We start from the raw sequence: 14,505 nt of genomic DNA on the forward strand, positions 1-14,505 counted from the left end.
TTTAGGGTGGAGTATACAGTTACTAGGGCTTTTTCTGCATAAGAGATTTGTCTTTTCTCTTACATTTATTACTTTATTCAGTCATTTATTAATATCAGTAGGGACTCCTGGGTCACATGGCAACAAAAGGCAAAAGAAAAACAATTCAGTTTATTTACAGTTTACAGCCCATTGACAAGTCCTTGAGACAGGCAGAGTGACCTTCCTCTAGGAATTCAATTGACTCAATATTAATACTTTAGCTTAACATTAGCTTGCCTCCAGGATCCTAGAAGTCTCCTTTAACATGTAAAAATTCCTTTGGAAGCTTCCTTTTATCTCTACCCCCAAGATGTATGTTAGTAATCATCCTCCAAGCTTATGTCTCCATGATATTTATCTGAAAGGTCTCCTGACTAAGGTTTTACTAGACCATAGTAAATGACCTTTTCCTAACAACAGCTGGCTACTAGCCCCTCAAGGTTCCAGAAACCTTGCTTCCAAACTTAGAGTCTTATGTTATCCCTAACTCCCTCCCAGCTTGAAAGTGTATAATCAGCCACTCCTCACAACCCCAGTGCAGCTCTTTCTGCCCTCGGGTCCTATCCCTGTGCTTTAATAAAACCAACTTTATAGGGGTGCTTGGGCAGCTCAGTTGGTTAAGCATCTGAACTCTTGATTTTGGCTCAGGTCATGATCTCGTGGTTTGTGAAATTGAGCCCTGTTTCAGGCTCTAAGCTGACAGAGCGTTGTCTGCTTGGGATTCTTCTCTCCCTCTGTCTTTACTGTTCCCTGTTCCTGCTCTTGCTTTCTCTCTCTCTCTCTCTCTCTCTCTCTCTCAAAATAAATAAACATTAAAAAAACAAACAAACAGAAACACCCCTTTTGCACCAAAGACACCTCAAGAATTCTTTCTTGACTGTTTGCTGCTAAACCCCAACGTTATCACATCAATGGGTATTTTATAATTTGGGGCTATAATAAAATACAGGTTTCTTTTGTTAATCAAAATTTTCTAGCTTTGGCCATTGGGAGCATTTTCACTTGATTCCTATGTTCTTTTGACATATCTTATATATCCATTGATTTTTAAAATGTCTGTTAATAGTTTTTTTCGGTCTAGAATTTCCATTTGGTTCTTTATGTCTTCTTTTCTTCTCTTTTGATGAGAATTTCTATTTTTCATTGCTAAATATTTTTATTCTTTATTGAAGCATTTTTATCATGGCTGTTGGGGCACCTTGGTGGCTCAGTGGGTTGAGTGTCTGACTCCTGATTTCAGCTGATTTCCTGATTTCCTGATTTCCTGATCTTGTGGTTCATATGATCAAGCCCTGCATTGGGCTCTGTGCTGACAGCACCGAATCTGCTTGAGATTCTCCCTCTCTCTCTCAAAATAAATATTTAAAAAATCTTTGTCATATAATTCTAACATTTCTGTACTTTCTATGTTAGCATCTACTAATTATCCTTTTCCATTTAAATTGTTGTTTTTGTGGTTTTTGGTAGGATTCATGATTGATCGATCTATTGATTGATTGATTGATTTTGTTAGAAGCCTGGAAATTTGGGGTATTATGTTGTTATATTCTGGATCTTATTTAAACCTTCTGCTTTAGCTGGCTTTATTTGACACTGCTGTGGCAGGAGTCTGAAGGCCTCAGTATTGCCAGGTGCAGGTAGAAATCCAGGCTCTCCACTTGGCCTCTGTTGACACCCATGAGGTGGGAAGAGCTCCTTGTTACCTTGGAGAGGAGGGTAGGAGTTCTGGTTCCCCTCTGGGCTTTGACGGACCCACCCTAACTGGGAGGAGTAGGAATATCTTCTCACTGCTCCTCACCTAGCCTCTATTGACACCAAATGATCCTATTCTAGTGGGTATAGAAAATACTCTTTATACTGTCGTTAAATAAAATAAAAATTATTTTAAAAATGTTTCATCTTTCATTCTATAAAATATCATTTTCATGTTTAATTCATATATTGCATGTTGATAATTTACAAGTAAGCAAATGGAAATCCATGCATACTGTGTTACTTGATAAAAGGACACAGACATTTTTGGAGAGCCCTACACATGATGCTGTAGTGAATGTCTCTTCCTATAGCCTGGGGAAACTGAAATTGAGTGGTGATCTTATCCTTGCCTTCCCCTCCCCTTTTGACCTTTGTCTCTAACATTTTAACTTGGCTACCATTGTTGTTTATGCCCCCCCTTGGTGAATTAGTTTCTGGGATATACTGATACAGGTAATTAATAATTTAGATCCTGGCAGCGGAGATTGTATGATACTTACCACTTCTCTTCCAGTATTTTATTTTCCATTTTCTTGCATAGTATTTTGATTTTAATGGAAAGCAGGATGCTTTTCAGCAAGGAATAAAGGTGTAAATTCGTATGTGCTGTAAGCTGTCACGTGTTCTGAAAAGTTTCCAAAACAACCCATTTGCCGATAATGAAAACTGTAACTACATACTTTCCAAATCACTTCATTTAGAATGCTTTGAGGTACCAGAGGCTGTAATGAGATCTTACAATACATTGTCGCCTAAGAGAAATAAGTAATTTTTCTTTTTGGCTATGTCAGAATAGAGGCAAGTCAAGTCTAAGGGTCTGTGGATAATTTGTTACCTGTTGTTGTATTATTTTATTATCAAATGAGGTTTTTTTCCTATAAAGTCTTAAAATCTTTTTTCAGGTAGGTAGCCATCCAAGCTTCCTGAAGGAGGTTCGAGATCACATGCAGGACTCTTTCTTAATGCAGCCTGAGGTAAGCAGGAATGTGTCTCTGGTTAAGCCCTTGAGAATTCCCTATACTGCTTTACTGTCTTTATTACGTATCTGAAAAATCACGGGCATTTTAAAGTATTATGTTAAAATTTATGAACTTAAAATATGTCAGATGATGATTGTTTTCTTATGTTATTCTAGGCAAACTTTATTTCACTAAACTTTACATGTATTTTCTTGTGGTATGCTTGTTTGCTTTTAGGTATTTGTTATGAAAAATTATTTCCAGATAAAATTTAGGCACAGTACCTTGTCTACAATAGGCACTTAAATTTAAGGTATAAAAGGCCCTTTTGTGCCTACTTCAAAGATATTACAAACCCTTTATTTCATAAAAATTTCCAAATTCACATTCCTTAATCCAGATGAATAAGTTGGTGTATAAATTAATATGTGAATGATAAATGTATACAACTAATAGTAACTGTAGTACAAGGAATTTCATATTGAGATAATGCTGCTATATGATTAATCTGTAGACCTTATTTGAATTTTAAAATATTGATGTCCCTTATGTAAATGAAAAACAATTATTTCTTGTTTAGGATCAAGTCTAGGATCATAGGCCATTCATTATTTCTCTAAAAATGTGTATCTTTTTCCCTCCCTCTTCTTCTGAGACCCGACTTCCAGATATATTAGATTTCCTGCTATTGTTCCATGGTCCGTGTGGCTCTTGTATTTATTGGTTTTCTTTCTTTTTTTTCTTCTTCATTTTGGACAGTGTTTACTGTGTCTTTAATTTTACTAATCTTTTCTAATCAACTGTGAGTCCCATGTGGTGTGTTTTACATCTTAGCTCTTGTATTTCTCATCTCTGGAAGTTCCATATGGGTCTTTTTTATATCTTCTTTTTCTTGCCTCATTATGTTCGTGTTTTCCTCTACCGATTTCTTGAATATATCAGCATATTTATCATAGCGCTTTTAACATTTTGCCTACTATTTTCATAGCTGTCATTTCTAGATCTGTTTCCACAGCTTGATTTTTTTTTTTAATTTCTACATAATGAGTTATTTTCTGTTTTGTGGAATGTTTAAAAGCCATTGTTTCATATATTTGGTATAGTTTTCTAGTTTTTAAAAGTGGGAGGTTAAATCCAGCCTCGGATACTCCCATCGTGGCTGGAGTGGAAGTCCCGTCTGCTTTAATCTGAAGTAGTTCCCTAGTCTTTGTCTTTCATGACATTGACATTTTTGAATCCTGTAGGACATTTCATAGAGTGCCCTCAGTGTCAAGTAGATTAAACCTTTATCTCTTGAGTACCTTCCCACGTGGTTCACCGACTTGGTCAAAATGTAGTCAAAGAAATGTATTAATTAACATGTAAAAGGAAAAATTAAAGGGAAGTTTTAAAATCATGTGATGATTAATTTTGGTGTGCATATGGAATTGGTTAAACTTGAAATGTAAGGCACCATTTTTCAATGAGTATACTGAAAATGAACCAACCTGCCATAAACTCCCCATCATATTTACCTTTTGCCTTACCAGTATCTCGTTTTAATTAGTTCTACCTTAATTCTTTTACACTGAATTTATAAGTAGGTTTATTTTCTCCCATGCCCGAATGAGGAATATAATAATGGTGAATTTGTTACAGTTAATTTTGTTTTAAAAATCACTCAATGTATAATTTATAGGATGAATGAAACTTAAATATGATTATTTTGATTGTTTACATATAAAACAGAAAACATGGCATGAACGGATGTCCTTTTTTTTGCTGATGTTCTTTCATTAAGTGAGTCCTTTTATTTTTGATGTAGTGGTGGCTGTGAAAGTGGCTGTGTTAAAATATTTTCAATATTAATGATTCTATCTTTCTGATAGTACTTTCTCATTCTCTTCAGATAAAAGTATTTGTCAGTGTGGACCAGTTGCTTAGCTCCTTGTTTACTTGACCCAATTCAACTGGTCTACTTTTTATTGGTACGTCTTAAAACTTACTAATTACTTAACCATTCTGCCAATAAAATTATTGTCAACTTAAAGGATGTTTCTAATAAGTTAAAACAAAAATCTAATCTGAGATTAGATTAGATGGTTGTACTTCATTTATATTGGGAAAAGAAATCTTTATGAGTGCTGCTACATGCAGGTCTTGTACAAACATCTACTGAGAGCTACTTGGCTTTATCTCTCTATAATCCTGTGATCTAATGGCAAGTGTCCTGATAATTTTAGTATTCCTAATTTGTACTGTGGTGCCAGATTTTAAACATTCTTTTTTTCTTTCATTGTTTTATTGATGTTTTCTTTTATCCTTTCCCCATTATAAAAATTTAAATTATCATATAGGCCTCAGGAAAATATTTTGTCATTTCAAACAAAAACCAGCATTCTCCTCTTTGTAACATTGGGAGAGTCATAATTAGATTTCATAGGTTTGCAGCTATTCTTTTTTGTTCCTTGTTACCATTCTTTTGCTGTTGATAAGTATTTCCTTTTGCAGTCTGTCAGATGTTGAAGAAGGAGTTGATTTCTACTTTGAAAAGTAAAACTTAGGACTTATGTTGAAGTAATATGAGACTTAAGTAAATGAGGAGTAGACAGCGTTGGTTACTTTCTCACAGTACCAGAATGCATATAACATACATTCCTGGCACATAAACAGCTCTGCTTTTTTTAATACCTCTTCTGTTTGTTGCATGCTAAGAAAGTTTTTTTCTTTATTTGATGTGGATGTTAGTTATTTGTTTTGGTTATTTTCCCTTCAACTTACTACCTTTATTTCCTAAAACCCTGTGGCGCTCATGAAATTTGTCCATGCAATTTACCCATTTTCTTATTTTTGGCCTGCTTGTTATCTTCTCCGATGTCTATTTATCAGTCATCTATTTTAAGGCCTTTTAATATCATATTGTACTGAATGCTTTGGGGTATGATGAGGAGAAATAATCTCAACACCAGGTAGAAAGGTGGATACAATTATTTTGCAACATGATACGTGATACTTGATCTAAGTAGTTATGATGATTGTATAACCACTCAGAAGACAGCTCAAATACAAGTTGCACCTATCACTTTTCCGTATGTTTGATTTCTAATGTGACTATTTGTGTTTTTCATATACACATACCAGTTCATCCGAATTGTATTTTTGTAAGACTCTATATTTCAGTAATACTGCTTTTGTCTAGTAATTTTCAACGTGTACCTCCTTTAGTCTTACCATCATGTATTTTACCTTGTTGCTTTGAATTAGTGTTGGCAAATATTCACTCTTGCCAGAAGGATTGACTATTCTTATCTGTGGACTAATTATTAGCTTTAGTTAATAGCCCAAAATCATGTTGAATGACTTTGTTTTAGTTAAAAAAATTTTTAAATACGGTGTTTTGTGGTTGAATGAGGTTTTAAATGTAGAATACAAAGGTATGGTTAATTGGTTTTAAGAGAAGTTCCATAAGTTTTTGAGACAGCAGCACAGCTCAGTGCAAAAAGTATTTAACATCAGACTTTTCTCTGAAGGACCATAGTCATTTGATTATTAAGGCTTACATTTTATAGACACATTTAATTTCTTCTGTCAGATGACAAAGAAGTGTGTCATGGTCAATAGAAAACACTGTGTCTTTGTTGTTTTCAGTTTTTACTTAAGTATATATAGGGATTCTGTTAAACTAATTAATAGGGGAAAAATCCAGTTTTTGAAAGAGACTTAGCTGAGATCATTACTTTTGTTTGAACCTAATTTAGATGCATTGCAGTTAACAGTTTGCATCCAGATGAAGATTTCTGACCCACTAAACCTGATTAGAGATTAACAGAATTATTTTGCAGAGAGAAAAGGTGTACTGAAAAATAGAATTTTTTTCTAATTAAATTGTGATTTTCTTAATTTTCTTTTTTGTTTCAAATTTTAGAAATATGGAAAACTGACCACTTGTACTGGTTGCCGAACACAGTGCAGGTTTTTTGATATGACTCAGTGTATAGGTCCTAATGGATATATGGAGCCATATTGTTCAACTGCTTGCATGAACAGTCACAAGACAAAATATGCAAAATCACAAAGTAAGTTTCAGGTATTTGGAAAGTTAAAAAACTTCAATAACATGACTAATTTCTTAACTGCACTTTCCCTTTAACTTTGTTTTTATACTTGTTTTTAACTGCATAAACTATTTTTATTCATCACATTAAACTTTCTTACTGCAGACTTCTTAAAAAATTTTTTTTTAATATTTATTTTTGAGAGAGAGACAGAGTGTGACAAGGGAGGGGCAGAGAGAGGGAGACACAGACTCTTAAGCAGGCTCCAAGCTCTGAGCTGTCAGCACAGAGCCCACATCGGGGCTCGAATTCACGAACTGCGAGAACATGACCTGAGCTGAAGTCAGATGCTTAACTGACTGAGCCACCCACATGCTCCCACTGCAGACTTTTTTAGTGGTTTTTAACCATTCCATATATCTTTCATTTTCTTTAATTTAAAGTGATTGGTGAAGTTCTGTCCATGGCTGCATTCTTAGCAAAATTGTTTTTCCCTCAGAGATTAAAACTGAGATTGTTTCATATATTCATGTTTGTTTTAGAGATATGATATTGGACTCTTTATAACAGTATATTTTAAGGTGGACATGATCTTGGAAATTTATTTTAATAAAAGAATAGTTTACAGAAGGTTCCATTAAAAATTACTCTCAGAGGTCAAGTAGGATTTGTTTTTAGGCTTTTATTACTTTATAAAGAAATCAGATATGTACTTTTTCTCTCCTAGGTTTGGGAATTATTTGCCATTTTTGTAAGCGAAACTCCTTACCTCAATATCAAGCCACAATGCCTGATGGGAAACTGTATAACTTCTGCAATTCCAGTTGTGTGGCTAAATTTCAGGTTTGTTATTTATTTTGGATCTTTCCCACTCCCAACAAAATACACACGGGAAATAAACAGTGTAATATGCTTCATCTTTATTTAATATGTTAACTTGCGTGTTGTTTGTTGAGGGCCAGACTGCAGGCGGAGGTCATAGGGTCACGGTAATAGACATGGCTGCAGATGCTTACTGTGTGGCATGGAGACTCTGATTGACTTTTCAGCTGTTATTTATAGAACAGACTTGAAGGAAAATAAGTTTTAGTATAATTGAGCGCGATGCCTGATGTGTACTATTTTCTTAGTGGTTTCAATAACATGTGACTCTGAAGGAGACTTCTGTTTTATGATAAAACAAAAAACTATGACAAAACTATGACCAACATGAACAAAACATACGACAACTATTTGTCAGAAATCTGCCAGTTAAAAAGGGGATTGGACTTGTTACAGTGGGCCCTAATTTAATACAAAATCAGTTTAGGGAGACCTTTTTCATTTTTGTAAAGGTAAAGAACTTTCTGGCATACTTCTTCAAAGTTGGGGTTATGGATAATTTCAGAAGATGTGTTACTGGAAGTGTTCAGACTTAAACTGACCACTGGGAGGGAATAGTTGAAAATGGGATTCAGCACTAGTTAAGTGGCATGAGTAGGTTTACTTATGTGAAAAATTCAAAATGTTTTTGAAATACTTGTGAATACTTGAAATATGTATGAAATACCTATGTGAAAAATTCAAAGATTCAATCCAGTACATAAAGTGATGCTTCATGATAGTGAATCTTCCAGCAGTTCCACAATGTTGTAGGTACTGTATTCTGCATTATATAGCCTGAAAATGTAGTCTCTTAAGTATGTGACAGTAGTTGTAACCATTATTATCACTTAAATTCAGGTGGTTTTTAATTCAACCAGGTAAATGTTGTTTTTGTTAATAGTTATATCCTCCACTGGGTTAAGTTAATAAGCCATATTCATAACTAAACTTTTATTTTGGAAGCTGGGATCGTGGCAATTGAGAAATCCTTTAGAGTGGTAAAATACTGCTTCTGACTTGGCTTTTCCAAAACTAGAAATTAAGGAATAAGGAAGGATTAATTAGATGAGAGAATGACAGAGTCTTTGACATGCTGCTTCTCAGACTTCACCTTTATGTATTACTTTTTGATGTTTGAAGTGTTAGTGGAAAATGTTTTTTAAAAAATGTTTTCACTACTTTTTTCATGTAACTGAAACTTGTATTGCCCATGATTTGATGAGACCACTCGTATATGTGCATTGTATGTACACTGTATCTTGTAAATACTTAATGTGGATTCTTATAGCCAGATAAGCCTGTAAGCAGCCTCCTCACTATAACGGCGTAAAAGTAATACAAAGTTGACAAATAGACAAGCAGCATTTTTTTTCCTTTCTCTGTATCTTAAAGCAAACCATAGATTTTGAGCTTTATGTCTTTATTAGATGTTTTTCCATTTCAAAATAAGGTAATAGGATAGTATTTCATTTGTTTTGAAAGAATACTTAACTTTAATGGACTTGCAGTTTTTTTGAAGTATAAGGACACTTGCTGGTTTTTATTTAAAAAATGTATTCACCTGATGGTTACTGTCTTAATTCTGCATGTTTTGTTTTTTCACAAATCTTGATTGTGTTGTATGTTGTATGCAGAAGTTTTAAGAAATGTTTAAAAAACATCTTTTTTTAGATGTTTACTTATTTATTTTGAGAGAGTGCACACGCGTGCGTGCGAGCAGGGAAGAGACAGAGAGAGAGGGTGAGAGAGAGAATCCCAAGCCTGTCACGGGGCTTGATTTCACAAACTGAGATCATGACATGAGCCGAAACCAAGAGTCAGATGCTAAACCTAGTCACCCACATGCCCCAAATTTTTTTTAAATAATTTTTTTTTCCTCTCCTAACTGCCACCCTGAAAAAAATTTAACTTTAATATATTCTGAAGATTATATATGCCATGTAATATATTAGAGAATAAAGATTACAGCATCCTCACCACTCACGTTAGAAACTCAAACAAAACTTTTAAAACCCATCTATGCTTATATCTTTTCCTATTCTGTAAGTTGTTTGAACTTTTAAAAATGCCGTAAAATTAAGACTATTGTTATCAATACCAGTCTGTTCATCTTTCCCCCCTGCCTAACTTTGTAAAAGAAATGACCAATTTAAAAAGGTATTATAGGCTGTTTTCCCTGATGGAATTGGAGTAAAAATGATAGCAATATTGCATGTAGGACAAATTACTACTTAAACTAGGAGCTAGGCTTTTTTAAAGATTTAATTACTAGTTCAGAACTTGGTGAACTTAACTCTTATTTGCTTACGTTTTCTTAAAGAGAAAAAAATCATACTTGAACTGTATGGTATTTTGTCCTTTTTCATATTATTTTAAATAAGTACTAGTAATCCTGTAGTAAAAGAATTTGTTTCATAAAACTTTACTAGTGTAGTTTTTATTTATTTGGTTATAATGTTTTATTTTTGAGAGAGAGAACACAAGTGGGGGAGGGACAGAGGATCTGAAGCAGGCTTTGCGCTGACAGCAGAGAGCCTGATGGGGAGCTTGAACTCATGAACTGTGAGCTCATGACCTGAGCTGAAGTCGATGCTCAACCTACTAAGCCTCCCAGGTGCCTCACTAGTGTCATTTTTAAAGACAAAATTGAGAAATGTAATTTTATGTGTTGAGGAAATATTTAAGCAAAATACTGTTTTCTGGACATAGTCAATATTTGACAGTAGTTACAAATAAAAATTCTAAAATCTGTGTCAGGCTCAGAATGTTTTTATTCTTTGTTTTAGGCTCTAAGTATGCAGTCATCTTCCAATGGCCAGTTTGTAGCTCCAAGTGATATTCAGTTGAAATGCAACTATTGCAAAAATTCCTTTTGTTCAAAGCCAGAAATCCTGGAATGGGAGGTAAGTTCAATTTTGTTATGTATATTATCTTGCTTAAATGAGAGTATAGTCAACTAATAATGGTGTTTCAATTTGAGGATCTATTTCTTAGTGTATAGGGATTCTTCAGAATTTGTGATGATTGAATTCTTTACTTTCTTATGGGAATAGCATCGACAAAGGACATGTTTATTTTTAGGTCAAACAAAAATTATTGAAGTCATATTCATATATTGACATTATGTTTGTGATAGTGTATGGAATGTTACTCTGTTTAGCTACATATCTGGAACATCTGTTTTACCGTGTTTTTTCATTTTTACTCTCATCCTTATAAATATTGTCTTTGAACTGTAATATCTTGTATTGCCTGCTACCTGTATAAATTAAAATTTCTTAGTCACTTAACATATTGTCATTTAACATTATATAATTGTCTTAATAAAAGAATCCTAATATAAATTTATTTTATTTTCCCTTCTCATCACTCTTGCTTTTACCAGTTTGACATACACTTTTGCCATTAGTAAAGTCCTATCGTTATTGTTTATTTAAATAAGGGAACAGTGATGGATGGATGGATGGATGGATGGGTGGGTGGACGGACGGACGGAAGGATTAACAGACAGGTGGACCTGGCTGAACATTGCTTTCTTGATCAGTGTTCACCCTTGGCCATTCTTTCTTTTCTCCTTTTTTGATGGCATGGAATATGTAATAAAATGGTGTATAAGACATTAGTATTAACAATAAATTGCTCTTGAACCAAAATTTGTTAGTGGCTATTGGCAGTCACTCAGTATCTGAGTCTTAGGAGAAAGGTGTAACCAGAACGTGACTACATGAATACTAAAGTATTCTGGGAATCTGGAATTTCATTGTTTTAAATTTAGTCCCTAGAAAATTGTTTAGTTTGTTAATTTGTTTGGTGCTTTCTCAAGAGCACTTAAACCAATTCTTGGAGACTGTTGTTGGTACCCAGTGATGACTTTTAGTGACTGTAACTCTCTCTAAATCATAACAGGAAAAATGTTGAAGGCCTAGTAAGAATAAAGGAATGGTGGGGAATGAGGAAAGAAATCCATAAGCAAGCACATGGAATAATATCATATAGGGAATAAAGATCCTGCCTAAACTGAATTTTGATCATACTAGATGAAATGGAGGTCCTTTCTGTCGATCTCCATGTTAGAACTACCTGGCTTTTGTAGTCTTGGTGTTGATTTTATTTACATGAAGGTTAAGTATTAGGAGGAGTTAATAAACATTGTCTATCAAACTGAATTAGAGTTGAGCCATTCCCTCAGGTGATTGAGAATTCAGAGGCTTTGTTCTTCTCATTCCATGGTTGGCAGTTGTGGTTTCTTTGTTGCTGTTTTTCCTCTTATAAGTTAGATGTCCATGATGGGGCAATTTTCCACTGATGATTGCCTTACTACTTGAGTTGCTTCCTAGACTCTTTCACCTTCCTTATCTTGGTCTTCAGCTATCTTTGCCAAGCGTTAGGTAGATAGATTAGACCTAGTCTGTATCCTTCATAATAACAAAGGGGAAAAGGTGCTGCCCTGTAAATTTTAACTTGATTGTGTTTGGCTGCATATTTGGAGAGTGTAGCTCTGGCTTTATAGGTTTGGGGCCAGGAGAAGTAACTAATAATACTAACCTAGCTCCATTCAAGGGAACCAACTGAGTCTCAAGTTTAGCAGCATACTTACGATGGCCCCAAATGAATACTTTATCCATCATAGGTCTGTGATAGGAATGTGATTGAGTCTGCTTGGCTGTACCTATGAAGAATATTTCTTTTTGAGTGAAACTGGTGTTAATGTCATATTTCTCATCTTTTCTTAGTTTACCCATGTTTTATCTTTCATTGTTTTCTACCCATTAATCCAGTTCCCTTAGCAACACCAGACTGCCATCTTGTTTTAGTGGTACCTTTACTATTTTACTGAGTAATTTTGGGGTAGTTAATGGTATTGAAGTTTGTGGAATTATGTCTAAATATAGCAGTGAATTAGTTAAATTAGCTGTCTGTGGCCTATTGAAAATGTATCCCCAGGGATTATCAATCACATTAACTAGGTAAATGATTTAAGTTTATTTCTGTAAAAGTGGCTTGTTTATTTCTTAAACTTGTTCTTGAGGTGGTTGTCATATACTTACCAAGGTTCCCATTGTGCATTTAGAACAAAGTGCATCAATTCTGCAGCAAAACTTGTTCAGATGACTATAAGAAGTTGCATTGCATAGTTACATATTGCGAATACTGTCAAGAGGAGAAGACTCTTCATGAAACAGTAAATTTCTCTGGCGTTAAGAGACCTTTCTGTAGTGAAGGCAAGTGTATATACAGTGTTGTTCATAACTTTTATTAATATTTAATGTTAATTTTGTGCCAAAATATTCTCAAATATATTAACTACATATGTCCAGGGTAGCTGTGCAATTTTAGTGTAGCTGAACAAAAAAATTGAATTTGATTTTCTACTGACTTGTTTTGTTATTTTTATTTGTAGACCTCTGGGCCTCAAGGTGTTTTCTCTCTAAAAATTTGATAACCTTTTTTCCATTAAAAGGAAGTCTTGAAAATAAAAACATTATCATATGTCAAATCTAAGCATAGACAATGTGATCTGAAAGTTGATTTTCCAAGTGGAATAGAATTATTTTCCTTTGGGTTTGTTTTCCTGCCCAGCTTACTGCCTAGCCTACAGAGATTTTCTGTATACCAGAAAGAAAACCATATGTGGCATTACTACAGTGGAAAAATACTTTTAGGTTTTAAACAGGCAAACACTGGCTCTTACTATTGTATATTCAAGAATTCTTTTTCTTCTCATTTGCACCTTTGCTGCTCTGGTGCCAGGCAGCTGATTATAGAAATGAACTCCTGTTCTTGATTCTGATTGTTCAGAGATAGGAACCAGTATTGTAACTATGGATTTGGGGTTCTTGGTTATTATTACTTTCCCCCCCAAGTGACACATTCTTGCTCTACACTGGCTTTCACTTTCTATTCTTTCTTTGGTCCTAGGCACTGAACTCTCGCAGCTGTTCTATCTGCTGTCCTCATCTGTGTTTCCTAGTTAGATTCAACTCCTCCCCCCCTGATCCATGTTTTATATGGTTTTCTACTGTTAGGGGCAAGAAAAAGGTTGGAGAGTCCTCTAAGTGCCAGCAGTAGTGAATGACCAAAAGCCCAGAAGATTATCTGTCCATTCAGTTAGTGTCTTCATCTAATATGTTATACATTTCACATAATAAGATTATGTATAAAAGAGGGTATTGCTTATAAAACAAGGCATTCCTGTTTTTATAGGTTTAATTGAGTACATTTCACCTGGAATGAGAAAGGTAAACATGTTTACTGTTAAGATCACAGCTGTGATGAAAAGTGACATAATGTTTCACTGAAAAGATTGATTCTTTATTTTGCTCATTATACCTGAATTTGTATGCATTGACAATCTTTAGTGATTCATTAAGTCTGAACATACTGGTGTTGATGGCTAATATACCCATACGTGATCTTGTATCCTTTAGGTAATGTAGATTTTACTAAAATGAATAGACAATAGCAGCGGATAGAGAATTGACATTAAAGAAAATTTTCAATTAGAGGGACTTCTATCTTTAGGCAATAAAAGTTTCAAAAGGATGTGTGTCTTTTTCCTGTTCAGTAATCTATTTTGTGCTTTCTCTGACTACACCTAGTTCTCTGCTGGAACTTGGCAGAAATAACAAAACATGTAATACCTGATACTACCATCAAAATCTAATTAGAAAGATAAAGCTTTAATAAGGTAAAATATTAAAAAGACTTAAATTTCAAGATAACAGAAAAGAAGTCATAGGACAGTACATAAATAATTGCCAAATAAAGTAATAGAAAAACAATTAACAGTTTGAGTTCACAGATAAGTAGGATCCCTTAAAACTAAGTTAGAGTACAGAGTTTGTGGAGAAGGCGTAATTTGAGCTCCTTAT

At 34.2% G+C, this 14,505-nt stretch overlaps 1 protein-coding gene across 3 annotated transcripts in view; it reads left to right on the forward strand.

Annotated features, from left to right (window-relative positions):
* The window catches only part of ZMYM2 (zinc finger MYM-type containing 2), a 69,384-nt gene that overhangs the window by 17,614 nt on the left and 37,265 nt on the right, over positions 1 to 14,505 (forward strand). For all 3 annotated transcript variants that reach the window (XM_019815621.3, XM_019815643.2, XM_019815692.3), the window contains 5 exons: positions 2,679 to 2,750; positions 6,640 to 6,790; positions 7,497 to 7,612; positions 10,420 to 10,536; positions 12,705 to 12,855. In XM_019815621.3, coding sequence (XP_019671180.1) covers positions 2,679 to 2,750; positions 6,640 to 6,790; positions 7,497 to 7,612; positions 10,420 to 10,536; positions 12,705 to 12,855 — 607 coding nt within the window. The remainder of the gene's footprint in view (positions 1 to 2,678; positions 2,751 to 6,639; positions 6,791 to 7,496; positions 7,613 to 10,419; positions 10,537 to 12,704; positions 12,856 to 14,505) is intronic.

This window comes from Felis catus, chromosome A1, assembly GCF_018350175.1.
Source record: "Felis catus isolate Fca126 chromosome A1, F.catus_Fca126_mat1.0, whole genome shotgun sequence".
NCBI lineage: Eukaryota > Metazoa > Chordata > Mammalia > Carnivora > Felidae > Felis > Felis catus.